The 25,226-nt window shown below is 43.2% G+C and overlaps 1 protein-coding gene across 21 annotated transcripts in view; it reads right to left on the bottom strand.

Moving 5' to 3' along the window:
• Positions 1-24,817, bottom strand: part of mbnl2 (muscleblind-like splicing regulator 2) — a 57,443-nt gene extending 32,626 nt beyond the window's left edge. For 15 of the 21 annotated variants that reach the window (XR_003982974.1, XR_003982979.1, XR_003982978.1 and 12 more), the window contains exons 1-2: positions 24,528-24,816; positions 13,958-14,858 (exon numbers count right to left, since the gene is read on the bottom strand). Coding sequence is in view for 11 of the 21 variants with exons in the window: in XM_030409592.1 (XP_030265452.1) it covers positions 13,958-14,131 (174 nt within the window). In the remaining 10 variants the exon portion in view is untranslated. Of the gene's footprint in view, positions 1-13,957; positions 14,859-19,632; positions 19,806-20,642; positions 20,962-24,527 lie in introns of those variants that run through there. The other 6 variants (XR_003982980.1, XR_003982982.1, XR_003982983.1 and 3 more) reach the window with 3 other exon arrangements.
• Positions 24,818-25,226: the final 409 nt, after the last annotated feature.

Raw genomic sequence — 25,226 nt, 5'->3', positions numbered from 1 at the left:
ACAATCTTCTACAAGTACACACCCTGAAAGGAGGCTCAGCTATGACAATGCCACCTCTCAGGCTGTTGATAGGTGAGTCACAGCTAAAAGACTGAGGCATTAGCCTGCCTACGACAGGCTGTCATTTCCCTATGCTGAGAAGATGGATCTTGTCAGCTTTGCGTTGATATGACAGCAGTCCTCTAGCCAACTGGAACTTCAACCGGCCATGTCTGTAATGTATTTTCATATAAGTAGGTTACATGATGTTGATGCCCTAGTTCGAAAAGAACTGTGCCACAGACCCATGAGGAAACAGCACAAAGCCAGTAGGCCTTTTTTTTAATTTCCTAATTTTACATTTGTTAACAGATACCTCAATTTCAATCAGTCTCAGGCGATAAAAGCCGCCGCTGTTCCAGGACACTCTAAAAATAACACAAGCCCACTACAAATGCTAATGAGAGAAATTAAACAAACAATGCGAGAAAATACAAAAAAGGCTAGCCTACATCTTTTTTTTTTCCCCGGCTGACACTATCGACCGCGTGTCAGAGCGTGTTGAGGAGTTGTGTAAATCCATAAAACAGATAAAGGAGGATAATGAGATGGAAGGGAGAGAGCAGATCTATTCATCAAAGCCTCTTTCTAACACACTCAGCAGATAGGGGCAGAAATGTTGTATGGCTGCTTACTCTCCAGTTTGGAGATTAAAGCTTTGGTTGCTGACAAAAAAGAAGTTGAGAGGTTTATGATTCCATCTACAGAGACACTGGAGAGCCCTGTAACTCGAGTAAGAATGTAAAAGCACACTAGTATTCCAGTAATGAATCTTATCTTGTCTTTGATCATATTTTCAGGATATAATGCCTCAATTATTAATATTAATGTCCATGGGATGAGAGATACAACTTAGACTCAAGACTAAAATAATTTCAAACTGGACAAAAAACCTGCAACCACTACCACTGGCTTTTAGCTTTTTTCATCCAATATCGATATTTTTAGGGTCCAATGCCAATATTAAGGAGGTAAAAATGCTGGTGTCAAATATTGTCCAATACAGTCTTTTGCAATGATTCCTAAAATGTGGTTCAAAGATATGTCACGGAGGCAGGATATTTTACAGTTTAGTGCTGAACTTTATCCTACAAACATCAGTAGACTGAAACAGTAAACTTCAGTGGGAATTTAAGAACTAGAAATAAACCAGAGCATTTTCAGCATTATTTTCTCTTTTAAAAAGAAGTTATTATATTGGTGTATATTGGACAACATAAGTGACGATATTGATACATCTGTGATAGCCAATCATCTGCTAATAATACTGGCAAACCAATATATCAGTCGGGTTCTAGTATAATTGGCATTCATTTGTAATTTTTGCTCCTCTTCTGATGCAATTCTATGACGCTGGACTGGTTTTGCATCGTCTTCTGGTTGCAGTCTGATGAGGTATATGATCTGTCTTCCTACTGTTCCCTGTTTGCTGACGCATTCATGATGTTGAACACATTGAACACACACATTCATACACTGTTAGCAGGGACTCCCATGCAAGGCACTACCTGCTCATCAGGAGCAATAAACATTCATACACACTCACACACCAACAGAGCCACCGAGAGTAAATTGGGGTTTCAGCATCTCATGTAAAGACACTTTGACATGTAATCTGCAGGGGCAAAGAATTCAACCATCGACCCTCCTACTGGTGGATGACCACTCTACCTCCTGAGCAAAAACCTGCTAATAAAACGGAAGTCACCAATGTAGGATGCGTCTCCAGCTGTCCAACAGAGGCTTGGGCAATTTCATTTTGCTATATGCAGCCAAATGGGAATAATGTGCAGCATCGCCTGGATCGGCATGTTGTTTGTTGGTTGTGATGATGAGGCCTCTGAGGATGTTCTCTCCCATGGGCTGAGCAGACACTGAGCCCACACGGAGATGATGAAAACAGCCCTCATAAGGTTGAGGTAGAGAGGCCTGAATTATACATAGATAAAGTAATGAGTGCTCATGAAGATGAGATCAATAGGCCAGGGTACAGCGACTTTAACAGCCTTTGAGCTGCATGGTGTGTTTAATCTTTAAATCGTTGGATGCAGGTAAACATATCGATCTCACTATTCACCCATGTCATCACGCTGCGCTTTTTCTTTGTATTCTTTAAGGTGAGCATCAGTTCTGTGGAGTGAATGACAGTGAGTCAAAAACAGAGTGAGAGGCTGACTGAAGTCAGAGTTAGGGAGACGCAAACAGAATGGGAACAGAGAGCAGTTTTCAGAGGTGACATCTGTTTGTCTATCAACCATGAAATGCCTTTATGGCAAAAAAGAAAGCAGGAATAAATTGCTACCAGTACTGTGTGTCTGGTGCTACCATTAAACCTGACGCTCTTCCTACCGTGGATGTTTTAATGGTTTGCAACAGCAAATGTGGTGCCAGTTTATGCCCCCCACTGGTACCACTTCTCTTGTCATCTACCTCTCCCTTCCTCCCTCCCTCCCTCCATGCCTCGCCCACCATGGGTTCAACCCTACTCTGTGACGGTGCGCGCTGCCAATTAGTGTCCTCCACCTGTCGCCGCGGGTCACTGGTGCAGGCATCTGCTGGGTGTGAAATTGGCCATCTCACTTTCGTCCATGAACTTTGTATGGCCCCCGTCGGCCCAAACACATGCGCTCGCACATAAACACACACACGCACAGCGGCACAGATATGCAGCTATGACCTAAAGTTGACCTTTACGGTATGGCCACCCTGTGTGGCAGGGGCAAGGGGGAAGGGTGTGATACAAATAATACCTCTGGCTTGGACTGGGTATTAAGAAACTATCCCTACTAGAATAGACACATTACCATGCATGTTTTGGGGTATCCAATAATATTCAAAAGCTTGTTGCTGTGACGTCAACACATTCCCAGATCTCAGAAATAAACTGGGTGAGTGCAATATTACTGATCCCAAAACTACAAACATGAGACACCAGTAGTAATAAACCAGATTTATACTTTAATAATACATATCATTATTGTTGTTGTGTGAGTTCATACTGAGCTCAGCTGAACAAAAGACATCAATAAAGCATCATTTAAGAACATCTGAATTACCAGAGCGTGTATTGGTATGAAAACATATCAAACAGCTCTCCTTCTAACAAGGCAGCTGTAAGCCTTTCATTCACTAATACGTACAAGTCATTTACACAGACTCCGAGGCTTTCATCAAGGCAAGCTCTATCAAATCACCCCAATTTGGAGCAGCTACACTCGAGCCAATTAAGCTTGATGTTTCCAAGTAAAGCTAGATTGGCCTTGAAAAAATTGCCTACTGCGACAGCATTATTGTTTTTGGGTAATCAGACATTCTAGGCCAGACTGAGGCACACCTAACCTGACACACCAGATGGTTTGTTGCACAGAACCATCAGGGAAGTCGCCCGTACAAACTGTTCAGAAAAGGTCAGGCAATTTCAAAATACACTTGGCAAGAGATTGGATGAAGCATCTGTCTGTCACAGTCTACCACAGGCTAACTTCAACCACTCAGCCATTGTTGTTTTCCAACAAACAGTCACTCTCTCTGGCTGTCACAGCTAAACCATGCCTGTAACAACACGCGGTGATCTTGCTAATCCAACTGTCTCGCCAGGTAAAGACACACCTACGTGAACGTTATACCACTTAACCTTAATCTGATATATATAACAACTACCTCTTCGTTATGTGTAAGGTGCGAATTAGAATTGAAAGTTAGCGTGCTGGAAGAAAGCACCGTATTTTTGAGTGCTAATTCAGAGATGGCGGTCTCCATTCAGCTCGTCAGTAGCACGGCAGACAGCACAGGGAGCATTTCACAAGAAGTGGTGGCAGGCTCCGCTTTTTGCCGCGCAGTCCATCACTGCCACTCGTCAAGCCTGAATAGGATATGAGTCAGAACAAGTACACTTCTAGGAGAGTCCACACAGGGCACACTCCATTGTCACTTTACCATGCTTTTTAGAAGGCAGGCACATGTCAATCACTGTCAGCCCAGTTTACACTTATCGCTTTATTAATGCAGAGTAATTTTCATACTGATGTACCAGCATATAGGCCTAGACATTTTCTGCACTGACACATGGGATTGGAGTGTCATGCTAGGTCTGGCTCACAACAGCCTGTTGGACACAGACCAATAGTCACTTAGACAAAAAGGTGGAGAGAACCCATTCTGGTGTAGGGCCCCAAAAGATTGCATTTCTGTTGCCTCATTAGATAGAGCCAATTAAGAAGATCTCTGTCTCATTATAAAGGCTTGCCCCTGGGAGACAGCTGGGCCTGTCTATCTAACTGTTTGTAGCTCCCTAGGTGTGTGTGTGAGTGTGTGTGTATGAGATGGGGGTGGCGGGGTGGGAATTGTGGAGCATCTTAGCGCTGTGTCTTTGTAAGTTTGTCCATTTTATGATCAGAGGAGTATTAAAAGCAGCCCGAGGGGAGTACTCAACACATTTCCTGAGCAACAATTAATTTCTATGTTTAATATGGGCCACAGTAAACGCCATATGTTTCAGTATACTGGAAATACATGGAACATATTGCAGCTAGCAGTAGGCATCACTGGCCTTTCCAGGAAAAAAACAGAAGGCTAAAGCTGCAGATTGCACATGCATGATATACGTTTTTAGGTGATTTTATGTAAAGCCGGACAGAGCAGACAAATAAATGACTCTCTCAGTAGGAATCGGAGCACGACAACCTGAGTGTGTCTCTGATGAGTGACGATGAAGCTACGTATTAATATTTAATGAGACCAGTACTAAAGGTCAAGCACACAGCAAGCCTCCTGCCTGACTCGCCATAGATCCGCCTTCAGCTTTACTGCAGAGGTGCTCACTCACAACAGCATCGACTACTGCAGCAGTAAGGGAGTCTGAGTCCAGCTGGCTTTGAAATCCACAAATGTGAGGATGGCATTGATTCTGCAGTGCTGATTTAAGTTGCTGCTTTTTTTTTTTTTTTTGCAGGGAGAGAAAAAAAGAAAAAAGAAAGAACATTGCAGAGAATCTAGTACTTTATCAGCACTGTGGGCAGCTGAGAGAGAGATGGAAAAAGAGGATGACTCAGTGGTAGTGGGTGGATTGAGACCAGGTGAGACACTGGTACAGCAGATGGGCAGATTTTCAGCGCTCAGTCTCTCCATCATGTTGCAGGCGGCTCGCTGGGTGACGAACACCTACTACTCTATCTGACATGACCAACAGTAGTGCCATATATCTTCGGTTGTACAGAGAGGATGTAATGGAGTTCAAGCTCTAGTGTGCCATGCAGAGTGGTGTAGAGAGTAGGCTGATTGCCCTACATATGTAGGGCCTGAGTTGCGCTATGGAACCGCTGTCGAGGGAATACAAGCCTGGATACAAAGACATATTATTCTGTAAAGTTTTGACTTGAATGACATGAGTCAATTTGATATTGTCATCGTTAGTAGTTAGAGTGAAGTAACTTTTTTAGCTTTGCTGTCCACGTTAAAGGGCAAAACTGTTTACCACAAAGTAAAAAAGCCTTGAGAGTAAAGATCTGCTACCCAATTTTTCAGTAATGCCTTAATACTGTAAGAATACTAGTGCCTACAGATGGCTCCATCCAGTCCTGCAGCTAGACCCAGAGGGCGACAGTGAAATGTGGGGATCAAAGCAGACACTCTCTCTATCACATCACACACACACACACACACACACACACACAGATGTGGGTCACTGCGGTGGCCCAATTAAAATGCCAACATGTGCCCTACTGTATCAACTTCTCTGATCAACAGCAGCCCAGTGCAATGCTGCAAGTGTGTTCTAACATCAATAACCTTTGTGAGTGTCTACCTCTAGCAACACTAATTCATACAGATGACAACACTAGCATGAATATGTTACATCAGAGGAAGACGGATATGAAAAGATCAAGTAAAACAGTATTATTTTGGGGAAAAAACATGGAGTTATGATGAGTTATATGATCAAGATATGACCTGTCAATGTGACAAGACTGACAATGATAATAATAATAAATATGGAAAGATTGGAAAAGAAAGAAATAGAACAGGTAATTGAGCTGTAAAACTGTCTTTACGCTCTGATTTACAAACTGTTTTTGTGGTTTATTTTATGAGTATCTAACATTTTCCAGTGAGCACTTCATTAAAAATAGGACTGACTGACTAGCTAGTCAGGGTCATGGGATGTTATCATTGAGCTGATCTGACCTCCTCCTCCCTCCCTCCTATCTCTTCCCATCTTTGGAACTTTTTTTTCAACCTGTTAAACCGGGGCTGCGGGGTGCAGGAGGTGAAATCACACGGATCAAATGAAATTTGGCATGGTTTGCACTGGAAAAACAGCGAGTGTGCGTGCATGGGCTGGCGTACGAGGAGGCCTGTTTAAGGAACGGTGGCGGTGGGGGTCTCCGAGGGGCTCATCAAAGCATGCCGCGTCCGCTGCAGCCCCGCGTTAAGCTCAAGTCAGTGCCTCATTGTGTCTGTGTGAATGACCCTGGGGGAACACCAACTCCCGCTGCGCCGCATGCATTCCCCTCCACATGTTTGCTCTGCCCAGGGTGTGGCCCAGTTCGAGAGGATTACGCTGAGGAATGCAGCCGAGCCCATCTTTTAAAACAAGAGCGGAGAGGGGGGCTGAGGCCATGGGCATAAAGTTCATGTTCACTGAAGCTTCCTAAAGATCCCCCAAAAATGCAAATACAATAAGTCCAGAGGGAGGAAGTTACAGTGAAGTCAGAGGAGCTTCTAAACTTAACTTAACTTAACTTTGGCGTCATTTCAGTTTCACTGTCTGGTTTCTGTCTAGACTGGTAGCTATGGGATAACAGATTAAACCAAAGGTCGCAGGAACCTTTATTCTGAGTCTTGATGACAATCTTTGCTAATTGGTTTAAAAATGTTGCTCTGGTGACCTGCCTAAGTAGACCTATCGTTCACTCCTGCCATTTCTCCACGTCTTTAGTCGAAATCAATGTTCTCTTGCCCTTCTCTCTTAGCCACTCAAATATTAACACCTCCCCTTCTTGCCATGTTCCCTCGCTTCTTTATTTACCCGGTCCAGTCAATCCCACGCCCCCCTTCCCCCCCCCCAAAAAAAAAAAAAACTTGTGCTCTTTTAAAGCGGAGTCCGGATTAAGATGTTCTTACCAAGCGAGGGAAACCAGGGCACCTACCCCCAGGGGGACTGCAGTGATTCTGACACAAGTGAGAAAACACACACCTAAAAGTCGCTCCTTTTGTTTCTCATGCTTCACCACTTTCTTTTTAAAAACCGCAACTTGACGAAACATGATAGTACCAGGATGCTCTGGACTATCTCCCGCCTGACAGACTACTAGAGCTTAGTCAGGCATGGAGGTCGCCTGGTAAAATCTTAACAGGCCTTGTAATCAATCTCTTTTGTAAAAGCATGACGGCCCCATGCTTTGCAAAGACGGCACCCTGACACACGTCTAAAAATACCCTTTGAAATTATGATCTGCCTATGTGTGATCTGTCATAGTTGCCCAATGACAGACAGTTGAAAACATAAATTGAGACGAACGCACTGGACATGGGAAGTCTTTCTATGCAGAGGGAAGAAATACAATCCAGTCAGGGTGATCGGAGTCACCACTTAAGAGAAAGAACTGGAAAACCAGAGAAATGAGCATCAACAAAAGGCTACTGTCAGAAGCACAGCCAATGTGACATCATCACATGACTGGTGTGATTGCATTTGCTCCATTAACGTAGGTATTCTCCCTCATTTCCTCCAGCCTCACCCCCTCCCCCCATCCCCCACCACTATGTCATGTCTTCCGTGGTCAAAGTGCAACAAGTATCAAAGAGCTTGAAGGAAATTGCCTCAACCACGAAACATCATTTAAACACTGATGGAGGTACAGTGTATTGATTATCTATCACCTTTTCTGAAGTGAATGATGTCGAAGATTAAAGCAAGGAGTTCAACCCAAATATGGATGATATTTCAATCGCTCTCAATGGAAGAGATTGAAGTTTCCTCCAACAAAATGATGTGCAGCAGCTTTGATGCTATAATCAGGGTTGCAACTAACAATTATTATCCTTATCTATTCATATTTTTTTCATGATTGACGGATTAATCTGTTATCTATAAAATGTCAGGGCAAACAATGTTCACCAGGGTTTCAAGAAAAAACTTTTGCTTCCTTTTATCCGACCAACAGTCTAAAAACCAAAGACTACATTTATTATCACATATGACAAAGAAAAACAGAAAGTCCTTGAAAACCTGGATGCTGCAATTTAAGGACACTTATTTAAAAAAAAAAATATCTGAAATGAGTTTCCTCCATAGGGTGACTGGGACAGGGTGAGGTGCTGGGACATTCAGAGTTAGCTCAAAGGAGAGCCACTGCTCCTTCGTGTTGAAAGAAGTCAGCTGAGGTGGTTTGGTCATCTGATTAGGATGCCTCCTGGGCAGCTCCCTTTGGAGGTTTTCTTGGGCTAGACCACTGGGAGGAGACCCAAGGGTGGACCCAGAAATCACAGGAGGGATTATATATCTCCTCTTTTCTGAACACCTTGGGATCCCCAAAGAGGAGCAGGAAAGCATTGCTTGGGAGATGAATGCCTGGAATACCCTCCTTAGCCTACTGCCTCCATGACCCGGCCCCAGATTTTTTTTAGAAGAAAAGTGGAAGATTAACGGATTATCAAACACATTTTATTTCAATTTACTATTTGCTCGAGTTGAGATATTAGTCATTACTTATGTGCCTTCACAGACCTTAAGTCTGTTTGTTGAGCTATAGTGTGGATGTCATAACCATCCGGCTTTACCATGTCTTTAGCTTGATTAACAAATATTGATTTAAAACATCTTCATGTGTGGGCGTCATCTCGTGTTACCACACTGTTTAAACATCTACAATGCCTCATTGTACCTGGCAGCCATCAAACCTGTGTCCTTGCTGCGCATGACGTAGCCATGTTAGAATTCATATCTGAACATTTGCCACTGCTACTCCTATTGTTGAGGTCATCGCTGTCATTTTTTTCATGACATGTCTCAAGGGAAATGAATGATAACTGGAACGCTATATCATGTTTACCAACCAAACCTGAATACAACTTTAGTTGGACAAAGATGAAGCAGCTCGTCCTATTTTGAGAGACGACAATTGTAGCGTAGAGAGACTATTTCTAAAGCCCACGGTGTAGAGCAGAAGGACAAAAAGAATCCCCTAGACATTACACTACAGAAATGCTGAGAGCAGCGTAGCTGAGTTGGGACATTGCAAGCCTTATGATTGAGAGAGCCGGAGCAAACCTTGCAGGAATTATTTCTCATAGACGTTAGTCCCATGCAAAGCACACTAACAGAAAATGTTGGTTTGCGGTTATCTTCCCAGGTCGTTACTCTGCACCAGATAAATGGGACTTGTGCAAGTGGCCGTTGTTTGGCTGCTCCCAAACCCCCACTACACCCGCCCCTATTATCAGCATCTGTCTGCCTCTGCACATGGTCTGCTGACTTTGCTGCCTGATCAAAAATCTGAAAGGCTTGCTTGTTCTCCAGGTCAATAAGGATGGATGCACATATAGGAGCAGTAACTTATTAAATAATTCTGCTCTCACATGATATTCAAACCGAACTAAAAGACATTTTCTCTTCATTTAATTTCTTGAAACTTTTCTCTTGTTCTTGCCATGAGCAACAACAGCTAGTCCTGCTGTACTGTGTGTAAAATGTATAACAACTCGCCAGTCTCCCAGTTTGTCAGTCAGAAACAACCACAATTTACATAGTAGCCTCTAGAACAAACAACTTGTTGATCTTTAAATCATTCAGTTGATTTTATTCTAAACTCCTCAATTTATAAATCACGATTACAAATTATGTCATTATACATCTAAAATGAGCATTTGTGCAATAACAAGGAATGAATGTTTTATACGGGAAATGGGCTGCAAAATTGGAGTTCAGAAAGGAGGCACTGTCATCACAGTGTGTATTTACCAACTCCGTCTGAAAACAACAACGGGAACAGTCAAGTTCTCCACTGAGTTGGCATGCTTGCCTACTGCTGCCTGACAAGTGCAACAACAGAGTTACACCTCCTACTCTACTCCTCTGCTGAGCCGTACCTTTCACGTGTTTATCAGAAGGACCCTTCTGATCATTGGCCAAGTCACGCCTGGTAGCACAACCACCCCTGGCATGATAACCCTATCAGATGAGAAGACCCAGGAAGACGATACGGACGTAATGGGGTGGAAATCGGCCTGCCGTGGAGCGAAACACATTTCCTAATGCATAATAAAGCATTCATTCTCTTAGCTGTCACGAGGAAAGTCTTTGTGAGAGAGGGGGCGAGTTTGGGTTAAAAGTACAGAGAATCCTGTATTCTTGTTCTGTCACTGGGGTTGTGTGGTGAAAAGAAGGGCAGAGCAAGAGTGAGAGAGAACGAGTGGCTGCAATTAGAGACAGTTCTGTCTATACATTTATCAATTTCGCTGCATTAGGCTTTCTGCTGATGGGCTTTCCCAGAGCAGCCAAAAGTGAGAGCAGCAAAATTCCTAGATTAAGAATATTACAAGCAACCCTATAGTATGCAGTGGTAGGGTCACTGCCAGGAAGCCCAGACAGTAGAATTCCTGTGTGGATGCTGCTGTATAATTCACAGGATATTAAAACAAAAATGAGCCATGCAGGAGCAATTTCCTCAAAGCCTGTATCCTTACTAGGGATCGACCTATGAAGTCCATACCAATATAAATCATTCATTATCAAGAAGACCGATAGCTAATATTTGGAACCGATGTACATTTGCAATAAAGATTAACGTGTTAGTGTCAATTTAAAATAGCCAGTTATGGAATGTAACAATAACAAGTTAAGCACTGTGTTTTTGTAAAATTTGAGGTGCTTTACTCAAGTTTTTCCATTTTCTGCTATTTTATATTTCCACTCCACTGCATTTTGTAGGCAAATATTGTCGTTTTTACTCCACCACATTTATTTTGTAACTCAAGATACTAATTACTTTGTAGATTCAGATTATTAATTCATTTAATCCGAAATCGAACAAGAAAAATGCTGAATATTATATTTGATAATTGGCCTGGTCAATTGATAATTGGCCTGGTCAATCTCGAATCCAGTGCTGACTGGTAGTCATGACACTTGCTCAATTAGGTGCCAAACTTAACAAGCCAATGGAAAATATACTAACACAGCGTATGCACCATGCTCTTCGAGGTTTCAAGAGATTGTGTTGCCTGCCAGCACAAAACACAGCCCACCAGGGTAGCTTTCCAACAATGACCTGATGGGAATTGACATCAAGTCATCCACACCCAACACTAGCTGGTTCTGAGGTTCAACAGGCGATGCTGACAACAGCTGTGAAGTTGCCATGGTGATGCTCTGAAAGGCAAGTAAAGACCTCCCTTTCAAATCCTTCAAAAACGTGTCAGAACAACATGTGTCAGATAAGCAAGATGACCCTTTTGCTCACTGAGGTAAAGTATCCCTTGCAGAGACACATGGAGTTTGATGCAGTGACCAGAGCAGACCTATAACCAACATAGTTGGTTTGCTTGTAATGACAGGATAACTGGGATGGAGCCTTTTGAGCATAATGATGGGCATTGGATTCCTCGCAGTTCATTTTATAAGAGAAATGAGGTTACAGGATAAGGCCCTGTTTCCACATAGTACAGCGTGATAGTGTTTTGTGGTCGTTTGGAGATCCTCTAGTCAAAAATATTAGTAACACAGCTGTGTTCAGCTTTGGAAGGGCTGATGGTACAGCGGATGAGTGTCGGCCATCAGTGATGGACGATGCTATCGCCCATCCCCACTGGTGTTGTCACTATCACTCTTTTTCAAGCAACAGAACAAAAATTAGATGGGGCAAGAAAATTAAAGAGAAGCTTGTTCTGGTCATAACTGTCTATCCTGAGCTATATCAGGCAAAACTACCACAACAGAGACAGAAAAGCCCATTTGTGGGAGCAGATTGGCCAGGCACTGAATGCTGCTGGTAGGTGTTGTGCTTTTATCACCCTACGCATTGTAAGCTTGTTGTTGTGCTGTGTAGTCAACTGTTACCATAGCATTAGCTAATATCAATCAATGTTAAGGTTTTTTTCTCGCACAGCACACATTTTCTGACAGAAAAGAACACTATATGGACACAGGGCCTAAGTAACCTCAAGATCTTCTGGGTTTGACAGCTGCCTCTGAGACATCAGGCTCTTCTTTCATTCTGCACATTAAGGTGCAGACGATGCATGAATTGTCGGTGGATTGACTCAAAGACACTGTTTGTACAGGAATATCATGTAAACTCATGTCATGTGCAGACAATCCATGTCGGGCTTTCCCTTGCATCGTGCAACTACAAATCGATCCCGATATGCTTTCAGCTGCTTGCTCATTAAACCATAACGGCATGACAGGCAGCAAAATCTGGCAGCTGGGACGGAATGTCACTCAATGACTGACTACAAGCTATAACTCTGTGAGTCTTACCATGAGCAAAGTCTTAGCCAAGAAAACAGCCGATAGCACCATAAAGGCAGCTTGTTTTCAAAGTGTCAAATAAATAATTGGCTTTAGCAACTTGTAATGAAGAGGGCTTTTACACTCTCTCAAATCTTGATGAATTTCAAGCATGAAAAATGTGGAGTGGAGAATGGAAAAGCTCACCATGCCATATAAGAATTACCAGTATGTTCTGCTCTTTGCACAGTGTGAATCTGCTCTATATCTTTCATCGCTGACCTTGCACACAACCTTGAAAAAATGTGACATGCACTGTCCAGACACTGCACTGCTGTTGTATGGGAAATGCAGCTACAGTTCACTTAAGAAATAAGACAAGCTCCTTGTAGCTGCAGTGTTCTGCTCTAGTTTCTTTGGCTATTTATCATTGTCAAAGCTGTTTTTTTTGGTTGTTTTTTTTTTTTTTTCATCAGCACAGCTTGAAAATGTTGGGTTACAGTCATCTTTTTTGCAGCAAGTGGGGGATTGTGTGAAGCAACCTCGTTGTAATTGGGGGAACTTTAATATTGGCTGGTGTTACACTAATTTACTACATTTTTATAAGCATGAAAAAGCCAAAAAAAGCAAAAATTAATGTATTGATCACAATAAATAATAAGTGAGATTCTGGCATCAATTTGACAAAATAGACGATAAAACATTTCTTGATAATGCAATAACTATACATGTTCTTGGAGCTGTGGGAAACAAACATTACAAAACAAGCTCTAACTGTTTATGTTGGTTGTTGGCTGTGTGTGACAGCTGAAGTGCACCCAGGAATAGAAGCCCTGGAATGACTTCAGGCGATCAGATGTACACTCACAAGTATAAATGATGGACATGGCATGGTAACATTAGAAGAACTTACCGTACAAAAAACCAAACACATATACACACACACACACACACAAACACACATACACGAACACACACACACACACACACACACACACCTGTGGTGACAGTGAACATGACAACAGACCTCTCTGGCCTTTAGCTTCATAGGTCAGGCCAGTCTGCTAACGGCAGCACAGCATGGAGACCTGACACACATGCTAATTTGAGCAGACAACCTACACCCACCAACCATGAGGTACCACAAAGCTGTAACATTTTATGTCAGATTCTATATTGGTACTGCAGACATATAATCCAATTATTCATATTTGCTTTACATCAGTCAACAGCTCCATAAAGTTATGTTGAGATAAATAAATTAGATGTACAAACCATCATTTAATAAGTGTCATGACAACAAATTAACATCTAAATAAAAGTATAAAGCTTCTAAATAAGGGTAGATTTTTCCATCTGTACCCAATACTTGTGTGAAAAATGTAAAGAATGAAAGTAGAGGGTAGATTAAAATCATCATATCCCAATAGAACAAGGCAGTTATTGTATTATATTTAAAGTACTTACCTTTAACGAGTCAAAGCAGGCGATCACCCTCCCATTCTCCACCTGGCAGCTCTTGGGTGGGTGTGCAAATTTGCATTCCTCATCACTGCGTGAACAAGTCCCTCTCTGAAACTGCCGGCACACTTCCAGGGTCAGCCATTTTGTGTCCCGTATCGAGGCAATATTTAAAGCCATGTCAGCGGCGCTGGCTGTGGAGCCGGGGTGGAGTGGAGCCACTTGGTTTAAGGAAGAGGCTATCCTCTGAGGAATTGTTTCGGAGTGTTCCAGTAAAAAAAAAATAAAACACAAAACAGCTAAAACTGATGGAACATGCAGCTATAAATGATCTGCGTCAGGTCAGTGGATGAGGTTTGTCCTTACGGACAGGAAAGTGGAGGTAATGGACTGGCAAAGTCTCTGTGACCGGAGCATGGGACTGGACTGCTGCTGAGGGGTTTGTCAGTCCAACAGCTAATTGCTTATCAATCAGTAAGTCTCAGGTGCAGACCTCTGACGAGGCAGAGGGGGCATGCTCGGAGCTCGGAGGCTCTACTGCTTGTACCAACGTCCCCAAAATGTCCTTTATATAAGTGATGATATTTGTGCAAGGGTGGATGTTGGGGAGCAAACGTGGTGCTATTTTAAGATGCAATGGCACAGTTTAGGACAACACAAAGTTCTGCTTTTAAAAGTCTTCAGAACCTACTCTATCTGAGCTTTGGCACCTTGGCCAGCAGTGCAGCAGCACCACCTCTTCACTTCTTCACACTGTGCACAGGTAAGGACAAAAGAAAAAGGTCAGGGGTGTTTGCAGCTGATCCAGGTTCTGTCACGACTGTAGAGGAAAATCTGGAGCACTTCAAACACGCCCAGGGATCTTCAAGTAGGGATGTCGTCTCACAAGGCACTTTCTGTCAGTGTTCTGAGAGGGAGCAGAGAAAGAGAGAGTCAAAAAACAAGTTATTTTCAGAGCGAGAAAATGGCTTGCTAAATATGATGGGCAACTATTTATCTAATAGGCGTTAACAGTGTTTGTGTATGCGTGTCAATCTGAATCTGTGTGCATACTGCCCCAGAGGGGTGTTAGCTCTGTAGGGTACAGGGCTGATGAGCCAGAGAAAAGGCAGTTGTGAGGTTATTCAGAAGCCACTTGAGTTTAAGTCCCTCAATCACTGCTGTGCCATTGTACGGGGTGACTACATGCCCAATGGCTCTCCACCATATTGCACACAAAGCGGCGAATGGTAAAAGCCTCTGTGCTATGAGACACTGGACATCGAGTCAGTGCAGAGATAGAAAAAAGCCCCAGGGTCCGACCCGCCCAGTACAGCCATGCGCGGCGGGATGGTGCAACCAATAGAAAACCGCGCGGCGCAGCACTATCCTGGGCAGCAGTCCAGCAGCCACAGAGGGACCGAGACAGATGCATATGCCAGTGCCAGACACGATTATGACGCTGCCCAGTGTCCAGCGATATTCGCTGGTCTCCCACCGTCCAAATTAGATACCGGCTCATTGACAGCGGCCTGTCACTTTAAATTCATAGGGGCAATGTGTTCAGTGCTTCTTGCCTCATTCTGTAAAGCCACTCGTCTCTGTGTCCATTTGCTGTCGGGGGGGGGGGGGACAATTGGCTGAGCAACAATCTGAGGAAGTGACCTTTAGCTTGAGCGTACGAAATCCATTACTAAGCTACTGCGCAGGGAGCCCTTTTCTTGGCACATCTGGAAATGTTTTTCTGCTAACCAGGGGCGGGGAGAAGGGGCTAAGGACACCAGACCTAGGGAGGAGGAGAAGGGGTTGTAAAAAAGTACAACTCTGGTTAAAAGTTTCCCACTTCACTGTTCTAAACATGTAAACTTTTCTATGGAAAACAGACAAACCAGGGGTGAACACCAAGAAAACTTTAAATACTGTGAGAACAATATCTTAAAACACCTCCTAAGGCACATGACAAGCTCCACTGGGTGTTAATGAAGGCAAGTTGAGACATGTTTTCAAACCATCTATGCTACTGTTAAGGGAAGTAGAGATCCCTTAGACCATTGTCATACAGGTGTACAGTCCTTCAGGTCTTGGGTGAGGCACAGTATTTTTGTCCTGGAGGCCTAAACATCAGCTTTTCGTTTTGGTCAAACTTAAGCGTCTCTAACTGATGACTTCTGAAATCTGTTAGTAGTTTTTTATTTTAGAGAAAACGTTGAGAAGACCATAAGAATAAGACCATATATCCAAAATGATCATGGCATATAAATAGGTCAAAAAGAAAGGTTGATATTCTTCTGCAGCAAAAAGATGCTTCCACTCAAATCTCCTATCAACACTATAGTGTTCCAAGCCTATGAATCCAGACCATTGTCCAGCTAATCATATTGTCCCACTTTAGTGCTGATCATGTGAAATGAGATGAGAAGCTTCCTCGCGCGATCGTACCGACGCCAGGGCTCCACTCTCTAAGGCGAGATTTAATTTCACACCATCTCCCCAGGGAGAGAGCCAATCGCTACAGAAGAGAAAGTCAGGTAAGAATCATGTCAGATCTGACCTTTAACAATTAATCCCTTCTTATTTTTAGAAGCCAGAAGAAGTCTGTGATCAAGCTAACCTACTTTGTCAGAGCGTGTGAAGGGACGATGGCGCCATTTCTCTGTGAAATGACTTGGCCTGGAACGATGGAGCAAGTTGTGTTAAAATGATCAGGGAACACAGCCATCAGTCATGTTTGTGGAAAAAAGCAGAGGTTTACAGCACTTAGAGCATTCATAGATGGAGTGGGGCGAGAGTGTGGATAAGGGTTGGTTGAGGTCATTTGGAAAGCTAACAGGGGACTCAACAGACGACATTTAAACAATGTTTGTCATGAAAGCTATTCAAAACAAATGGTGGCGACTGAAGATCAAAAAGACCCTCATGTGGGTGATGGTGGGATAAAAACCATGCAGGAACATAACCACATGACTGCTCCCATACTGAACAGACTACTGTGTGTTTGTGAAATATGACCAGGGAAATGGAACTGCTGTCAAGCAACTGTGCGTTTGTTTGAACAGCAAAGTAATCAATTCCCATTTTGATTCAATATTTCACCCAATCATCAAAGTAAAAAAGTAAACTACTGCCCAAGTTTTTGGGCCGATGCAAATACCAGTATTGGGAATTAAAAAGTTCCAATATCACTCGATCTGTCGACATACACACATTGTTTGCAATGATCCCTCAAATGTGGTTATCAACTTTGATAAAGATATGCAGTGAAGGCAGGTTATTTTACAGTTTAACGACATCGGTGTACTGAATTTATTATTTTAATAATTCTAAGTTACCCCTAACATCTTTATCTGCATCATAATCATATTATGATGCAGATAAACATATTGGATACAAGCAAATACCAATATATCCGTGATAGATCAATACTGGCCAACTGATATATCGGTCAGGCTCTACAATTTAAGGACTAAATAATGAATAATGTAATCATAAAAATGAAAATAATCCATAGTTGAAGCCGTGCTGAAAAGCAAACTGTCGTCCTGGGGGAAGAGCTGTGACGGTCTCATATAACAACACTTCATCTTAAGAGCATGAGAAACTCAAACAAACAGTGGAAGTAAACTGCTTTGCTTTAATGACTACTTTGAAAAACCCTCGCTGAGGTCGGAGACAGGGCTTGCAGTTTTGGTTTAGTCTTTTTTGACGTGTCCTTGGCTTGCAGCGTGCCTCTGGCTTGGCTATGGCTAGCTTAGCTTCTGCTAGTGCATGTATTGCACCTACAGTAGATGCAGCCTGGTTTGCTTTACGCAAAAGGATAGGGAAAGACAGATGGTCAGCAGGTAGGAAGAGACCACACAGCATCCAGTGTTTTGACCTAAGAGATGATGAATGAACCAGGATCTGTTTCAGCAGTATTCAGGTTTTCCAGAGACAAAAATTTGAAGACTAGTAACAGAAATAGAGCCTGTGTCAGCAACTAGTCTAAAAATCTGGCTCTGACAACACAGAAGTAGAGTGTTTTAGGTTACTGTGATGATATGGATGACATATTTTTTTTTAATACCAAACACCCTGGCTGTTAATATGACTGTTCACTTTGACAAGTGAATCTTTCATCCAATTTTAATGTTCAAACATAAAAAGCCAAATTTTGCACAAGAGTGTATGTCCAGTTTGTCTTTAGTTCCTGAGTTCCTGAGGAAGGCTTTGTTCCCTCTGTGTCCTCAGTATAAACAGTGGACAGACAGACAGGGTGACCTGATAAAGCAGGGCAGAGATGTGAAGAAAAGCACCACGGTACTAGACTTTATGGATTACTGACGCTTACTAAGGCCAGCTGGCAGGGGCATTATCTTGGTCAGTCTGCTTAATTGAATGAGAGTCAGCGGGACTGGGGTGTCTCGAGTGAAAGTCATTGGCTTGACCTCTGAATACCACGTATGTAACCCATTAGTCTGGTATCTGTGCGCTCTGGCTGGGCGCTGCAGTTTATCTTAGCTGCTTGTATTTGTTCAGCAGAGACGATAAGCTACCTGCTTTCCATTGGTCGTAAGCCTTGTGACAACGTTTACTGTGGCATCAGCCAGGTGTTGCCAGCGAAATGAAGTAGAAACACAAATGACTGTGAGAGACAAGCACAAGAGCTGGGTACCCGAGTGCCTGCATTTCCATTTATTACCATTTTATGCTGGCAAACCACCCTTCTATGGTCATTTGCATGGCCAAGAGGAACAAGTGATCAATGTTTTTCAAGGCTGTGGAGAGAGGGCCTCATTGTAGAGGGGAAATAGGAAAATGTTCAGTCTCCAGTGAGTAATGGAAAATGAGTGAGCCTCATAGTACAGGTTTTATCAAAATGTCCTTAACAAACCTAACCTTGCTTATGACATCACCAGCTTGTTGGCTTGCAAAATGTTCCTTTGCATCTTCCAGAGCGGATCAGAGCAGGGCTATACACTGCAGCCTAATTCGTATTTAATACTATGGATGCTTATGAAATTGTCTTTGGCATAAGCTACAGCTCCTTGAGTTGAATATCATCAAGTACCATTAGCGCTAAGGACAAATGAGGGAGCTCAGCAGAGGCTATACCAGGACTAAGCTACTGTTCTGAGGCAACACAAGAAGCATTTCACAGTGTCAGCAGATAGGTGTGCCCTATATCATAATAGCCTTAGCTAAACCACAGTGACCCAAATGGCCCCGCTCATGATATGGGACTGGGCTTTCCTCACCTGATCTGCGGCATGTTTCATAACACTGAAAAGATGATGCACCTTTTAAATCATTCTGTAAGTTTTTAAAAGCATGTTTAGAGATAGTGTTAGCATCAGGGATTGATATCAACCCCAGCAGTCAGTGAATGTACCTGTTTAGTGCTTAACCACAGGATACAGGCAATTCATCAGCTAATTACAGTACAGTTGACAGCTAGAGGTGAACAGCGCTGCTCAGATAAACATGATGATTTACAGGATACCCGAGCTTACTTCATCCAGAAGTCTGAGGTGAAATTTGTAGAAGCGCTCTACCTATTTTTGATGAGTTCAACTAACACAGGAATCAAAGATAGAAAATACTAGCTTAGATTTAAGCTCTTGTTCATTGAAATATTTAGTGAAAAACATCAAATGAATGGAAATCTTAAGCCTTCAAATTACAGCACTTGAAAACATAAGAGCTGAATGATTCAGCAAACTCACCCTTGTGCCACAGAGCAATCAGACTCCCTCTCTCGTGCAGAAGATGTCTGAGAAACCTACCAACCACTAAATCCTTTTAATACCAACTTGAGGTGCAATTTGTATGAGAGTCAATTCGCAGAAAGGGGATTTCTGTCTGACTGGGTCTTGCAGGAGGACTCTGTGCTTGTCTGAGACTTATCCCATTATTTTCTCAACAGGAAGGGCTGGACTGATGTTCCATTTTGAGAAAACACCCACTTCCCCTTGATCCGCAGCCAGACGTATGACACCACCCTGGCCTTTTCCATGCAGGCGATGATGTCCACTACTTGACCGCGCCGGGCCTAGCATCTAGCGCGCGCAGCTAAATCTAGACAGACAGGCAGAGAAAGCTAGGGACACGTCAACCATGCCCTGTCTAACTCAAAAGGTTAATTATGATGTGGGCCTTATTAGAACTGTGAAGTTCCAGCTTAATCAGGCCATCAGCTGTTTGTGTCCACACGTACATAAAGAGTGTCAAAACATCACAACCAAGCCACAGCCTTTGCCCTTGTTATTTGGAAAATTTGTACACCCAAGAGTTCCAAGGAAAAACTTTACGAGAAAGCAAGCAGAGACGGGGTAGACGCCACACAGCACAACAACTTTTTCTCTGGAGAGCGAAAAAATATGAAGCCCATGTGGCAAAAAATAAAAAAGCTCCTGACATTTGCACTGAGGAAGGGGCAAGTCAACTGCTGTGATAATAGTGCTTCTCCCTCAGGAGTCAGAAGAGAAAGTCCATTACAGTGCTGGAAACTGCAATAAGGGTAGTTACTGCGTGGCTGCAAGCTCCAAGTGCTCCTGTGCATTTATCCCACACTCTCTATGTTTTCTTCCCTTGATTTCAGCCTCACACTCTTTTTCTTGCACAGATAAAACATTCCCTCGCCTCCCTCCCCACCCAGACTGGTATGCAGCACACTGCAGCAAACTCCTGAAAAAAATCCTAGAAAAAGCCAGCCAACATGACGGATCTTTCCCACCTCGTTTCGCCGGGTCCCGTAGCTCTGCTGTGTCTGTCTGCTGTCCCGAACACAGGAGGCAGCCGGTGCTTCTGTGACACGCCACCACAGTGAAGCTCTCCCTTCAGCCTCAGCCGCTGGAGTTAATGACCATGTGAACTGTTGTCATTCCTCACAAGCTGCCGACTGCTGCAGCCGGAGGTCCATGCCTAGACAGGGATTTTCTCTCGATGTCTCTCTCTCTCTCTCTCTCTCAGCCGCGGAGCAAGCGAGCGAGGCGGGCAGGCAGGCAGGCAGGAAGCAGAAGAGTGTCTACTCCAACTATCTGGCTGAAACACTTCCAGCCACCCCCCTCCGCCACACACACCCCTAAAGCCAGCCCCTTCCTGCCCACCAGCCTGTGGCAAGGCCCTGCCCCTTAACAGCTCCAGCCAATAGAAGGACAGCCCCTGTGAATCACAGCTTTCTGTGCCTCCCGATTGGAAGAGAGTAGTGATGGGGCGAAAACTGTGCTTACAGTAACAACCTCTGCATGCTGATCTTAAAAGGTATTTCCCCAATTTCACAGTCTGCTCAACAAGCTATCACATTATTTATTCTTTGCCCATCCTTCTCCTGGTGAACTTGCTGATAATGAAATTCAAATCAGCACCCACTTAACTGTTTTCTAACAGGAAACCAGCTCAAGAATATAAAGTCTAGATTTATTTTTCATACAACAAAGCATTACTGGTATTCAAAGAGTTGCTGCACTCGCACAATGAAGATCAGCCTTGTCCTTGTCTATGTTCTATCATCACATTTAACACCATCCCCCCAGGAAACAAGAGCACTGCACCTACTCCCCCTCCCGACTCTCCTCTACCTCCCCTCAGCATCCGTCCTCTAAACTCATCAGACACTCCTCTCCTCCCATTCTCATCTCCCCCATCCCTCACCTGTGTTGTCACCATTTCTCAAATCTATCTCTCAAGCTCTGTTTCAATCTAATCCCATAGTTTATTGGACTGGAAAATTGCACGCTAGTGAACATTTCTGTTATTGTTATTGCATCAGAATTTGCTTGTAAAAAAGAAGACTGGTGGTGACTGGGATTTGAAAAAAGCCTCGGTTTGTCTCCTCCCCCCGCCCGTCCTCTCCCCTCTCTCCACCCAGCCGATGACATGCTGGCTGGCATCATATGAGCCGTGAAACCGGAGCGTCACAGAACTGATGAGTCAGAGATCCAGCTTCACGACTTTTCGATCCAGATTCAATAGAACAGCTGTACCGTCTGTCTCGCTGTGTGTCTCTGTGTCTCTCTTTCTGCCTCTGTCTCATACAAAGGTTGTGAATGATGCGGCAGCCTGGGTGTTTCGTTGACACCAATAAGGCAAAACATGCCTTATAGTTCTATGATAAACAAGCCTATTTACTGTCTGATTATGCTTTAATAGCTCTATATAATCCGACGCTGCACAGGCAATAGATTTGTCAAATGGTCTTGGGGAGATGGGGGTTGGGGGGATTAATCTCTCTAGAATGAAAAATTGTTTACCTCAGCAAATGACACTGAATACTGACATCTTGGGCATCAGGGCACCTGTAATCAAAATAGACACAGAAGTGTCCTGCCTGTACATGAAGCATGAATAGGGAGGGGGGGTAAAACCGCACAGGTGTCACCTTACACCTTCTGTGAATGTAGTCTCACAGTGCTATATCATGTACACAGAGGCAAGAGATTTGAGGAGCGAGAATGCACCGAGACTGCAAACAAGTGTGTATTACTGCAGGATGAAACTTGACTGGTATGACCAGAAGAAAAAATCTAAATGTTATGATTCATCGAGAACAATAGCATTTCTACAGGCCAGCCCACTCCACCACCGCTGACAGATGAAGCTTATCAATTTCTCATTTGGCTGCAACCGACTTCTCAATCACCACATTACTGAATAACTGTCAATAACTGTATAACAAGTCCTGCTTGTAGCTAATTTCCACCGGCAGACCTCAGATAGCCTACCTCCTAAATAGATTTGTCCGACAGGAAAACAAACAAAAGCCTGGCAGACAAACAAGCTGAGCCACTTCCTTCCCACATGGTATCCCCTCCCCTCTTATTATCCCTGTCCTGTTTGACCCCAAACGGCTTGGCTCGCTTGCTCGCACACAGCCAGATTCCGTGGCCCAAAGCGGCTTCATTTTCGGATACAAAATTCGGAAAACAATGGCGAATTACAGCAAATGAAGATTGACGTGTTAAACCTGTGTTTGAAAATACTCCCCAGCACAGAATACTGCACTCTGAGTTATTACTACTGGTTAAGCACGACAGAGAGAGGGAGGGGAAAAAAAAAAATACAGGGCTCCGAAATAGGGCACCGAAGACAGATCAATGAAAAGGCAGCTGTCTTTTTCTATTATTAGCCGTAATCAAATATCAAGCGGCAGAGAGTTGCGCTTCCTTCCGCTTGAAAGCCATTCTGGTAAATTTGTCACACACCAAGTCCACATGATGATTGAGAATAAACAACTGCCTAATGGATGCATTGGCAAATGGTCAATCAGTGTTTTTTGTGGAGCAGGTTCAAGGCTGTGCATTGAGGAAGTACTTTTACTACATTCAAATTCACACTGGCTTGGGGTCAAACATTGTCTATTTTCTGTGATCTGTTAATCCGACTTATGCTTAATCTTATATGACGTTATTCCCCTATATTTCATACAATTGATTTACAGCTGCAACAATTAATCAATTAAATGAACTGAGGAATAAATTAGCTGTCAACTATTGAATCAGTCTGCAACTATTTTGGAAGCCATTTAAGCAGTTTGTGTAATAATTAACTTCTTAAACGTGGGTATGGGGTTTACTTACTGCTCTGTCACAGAGAAACTGAAATATTTTAAAGACCAAACAGCTAATCAATTAATCGAGGAAATAATCAACAGATAAATCGACCATGAAAGTAATCTTTCGTTGCAGCCCTAGGCTGATTATTTAAAACTGTTTTCCTAACAATAATAAAGGTGGTAAATTGCTTTGTCTTACTCAAGTGTATCATTGCTGTAATAAAGATAGTAAACACAATATATTCTAATACAACGTTCCATACAAATGGCAAGCCAAAGACCGCTTAACAATCGCTCATTTGAGTTTAATGTCTTCACTGCGCTTTCAATGGTGCAATTCTGCTCTGCCATGCCCCTTTTATAATGACCAATTACTGTACATGACCTAGCAGCTAGCTTGATCACAACTTATTAACCTTACCCAGGTGTAATAGCTCTTGCACAGCCAACCTGCAGTAGATTATAATGAGCCTCCACTTACGTCTCATTACAACTGCTTTATATTTTCTTGTACACAGTAATTAAACTTAACAATCCATTAATCAACGCGCCATTTATTGTGTTTCCACATTTGCATTTGGAAGTAACAAACATATAAAAGTGAGTTGGCTGTATGCTGGGATATGGCTCCAGCTTGTGACAATGATGAAAACGTCATTGCTTGATAGTAGCGACTGTCTGTCATTTCAGGGATCAATAATACATGAGTTATTAACAAATCTGTTCACTATTTAGGGTCACTGGCTACTTCGCCAACAACACACAGCATGTGCCAGAAAGCATTACACACAGGGACCACTAAGATGTTAATGCATGGCGATTACATCTTTGTTTTTTATGGAGCTGCTTTCACTTGTTTTCATTAGCTATCTGAGCAATTTTCATGAGCTAGCATAGCAATCCAGACACCAGCGCGTAACGTTTGTGTGAGTGGGGTAGCATCAGAATCATTCTAGCCACCTCTACTGTCCAAAGAGACACTATACTCACCATAACGCCGTAACAAGTGTGTAAAGAAGCGTCAGGACCAAATGGTGCTAGCAGCTAAGCTAACTACCTGCAGCTTACCTGATGACGAACCTGTCGCATCCAGCTGCACTTCAGCCGCCACCGCCGCTTCTCGAGAGCGCTATTTAGGTTGGAACGGGACCCAAATGTTCGGGAACAGGACGGCAAAAGGGCTCTTCGGCCGAGACTCCTCGCTGTTTCCTTGTGGCAGCAACTTTTCCGCTTTCGAAGTGTTTTTCAGTGAAAGGCAGAGGACAGCTATCAGCCGCTACACGCTAGCTCGCTAACTACTTTTAAGGCTAAGGTAGGAAGCAACAAGCGATTTTGACAGTTCGATGAAATGTTGAATGTGCCTCGGTGGTGGGGGGGTTGGTGCTAAGATATAAACATTAATAACGCACGTATTATCAACCTTTTCAGATAAATTAAGCTTCAACAAAACGACAAACAGTATGTCATTATAAGGCACGGGCATGTTTTGTTTGATATAAACACGGAAATGTACTTTTATTCGATAAACAACACAATTCCCACCCTACAGTGTGGATGGTACAGTCCAGAGGAACCAAGGGTAAAGGGAGGGGGGGTGCTTGTTACCTAGGAAACAACAGTGAATCTCCCTTGGGGGAAAGATGTGTGTGATTTATGAACCAGTGACCGATCTGTCTGTCAAAATGGACTGCCATCGACAACATGAAAACATTAAAGACACTTGACAAAGCCTATTGTATTATATTTTGATATACTGTATTAAGTTAC

The sequence above is a fragment of the Sparus aurata genome, chromosome 24 (genome assembly GCF_900880675.1).
Source record: "Sparus aurata chromosome 24, fSpaAur1.1, whole genome shotgun sequence".
Taxonomy (NCBI): Eukaryota; Metazoa; Chordata; class Actinopteri; order Spariformes; family Sparidae; genus Sparus; species Sparus aurata.
This window is presented reverse-complemented; position numbering and strand designations above follow the sequence as displayed.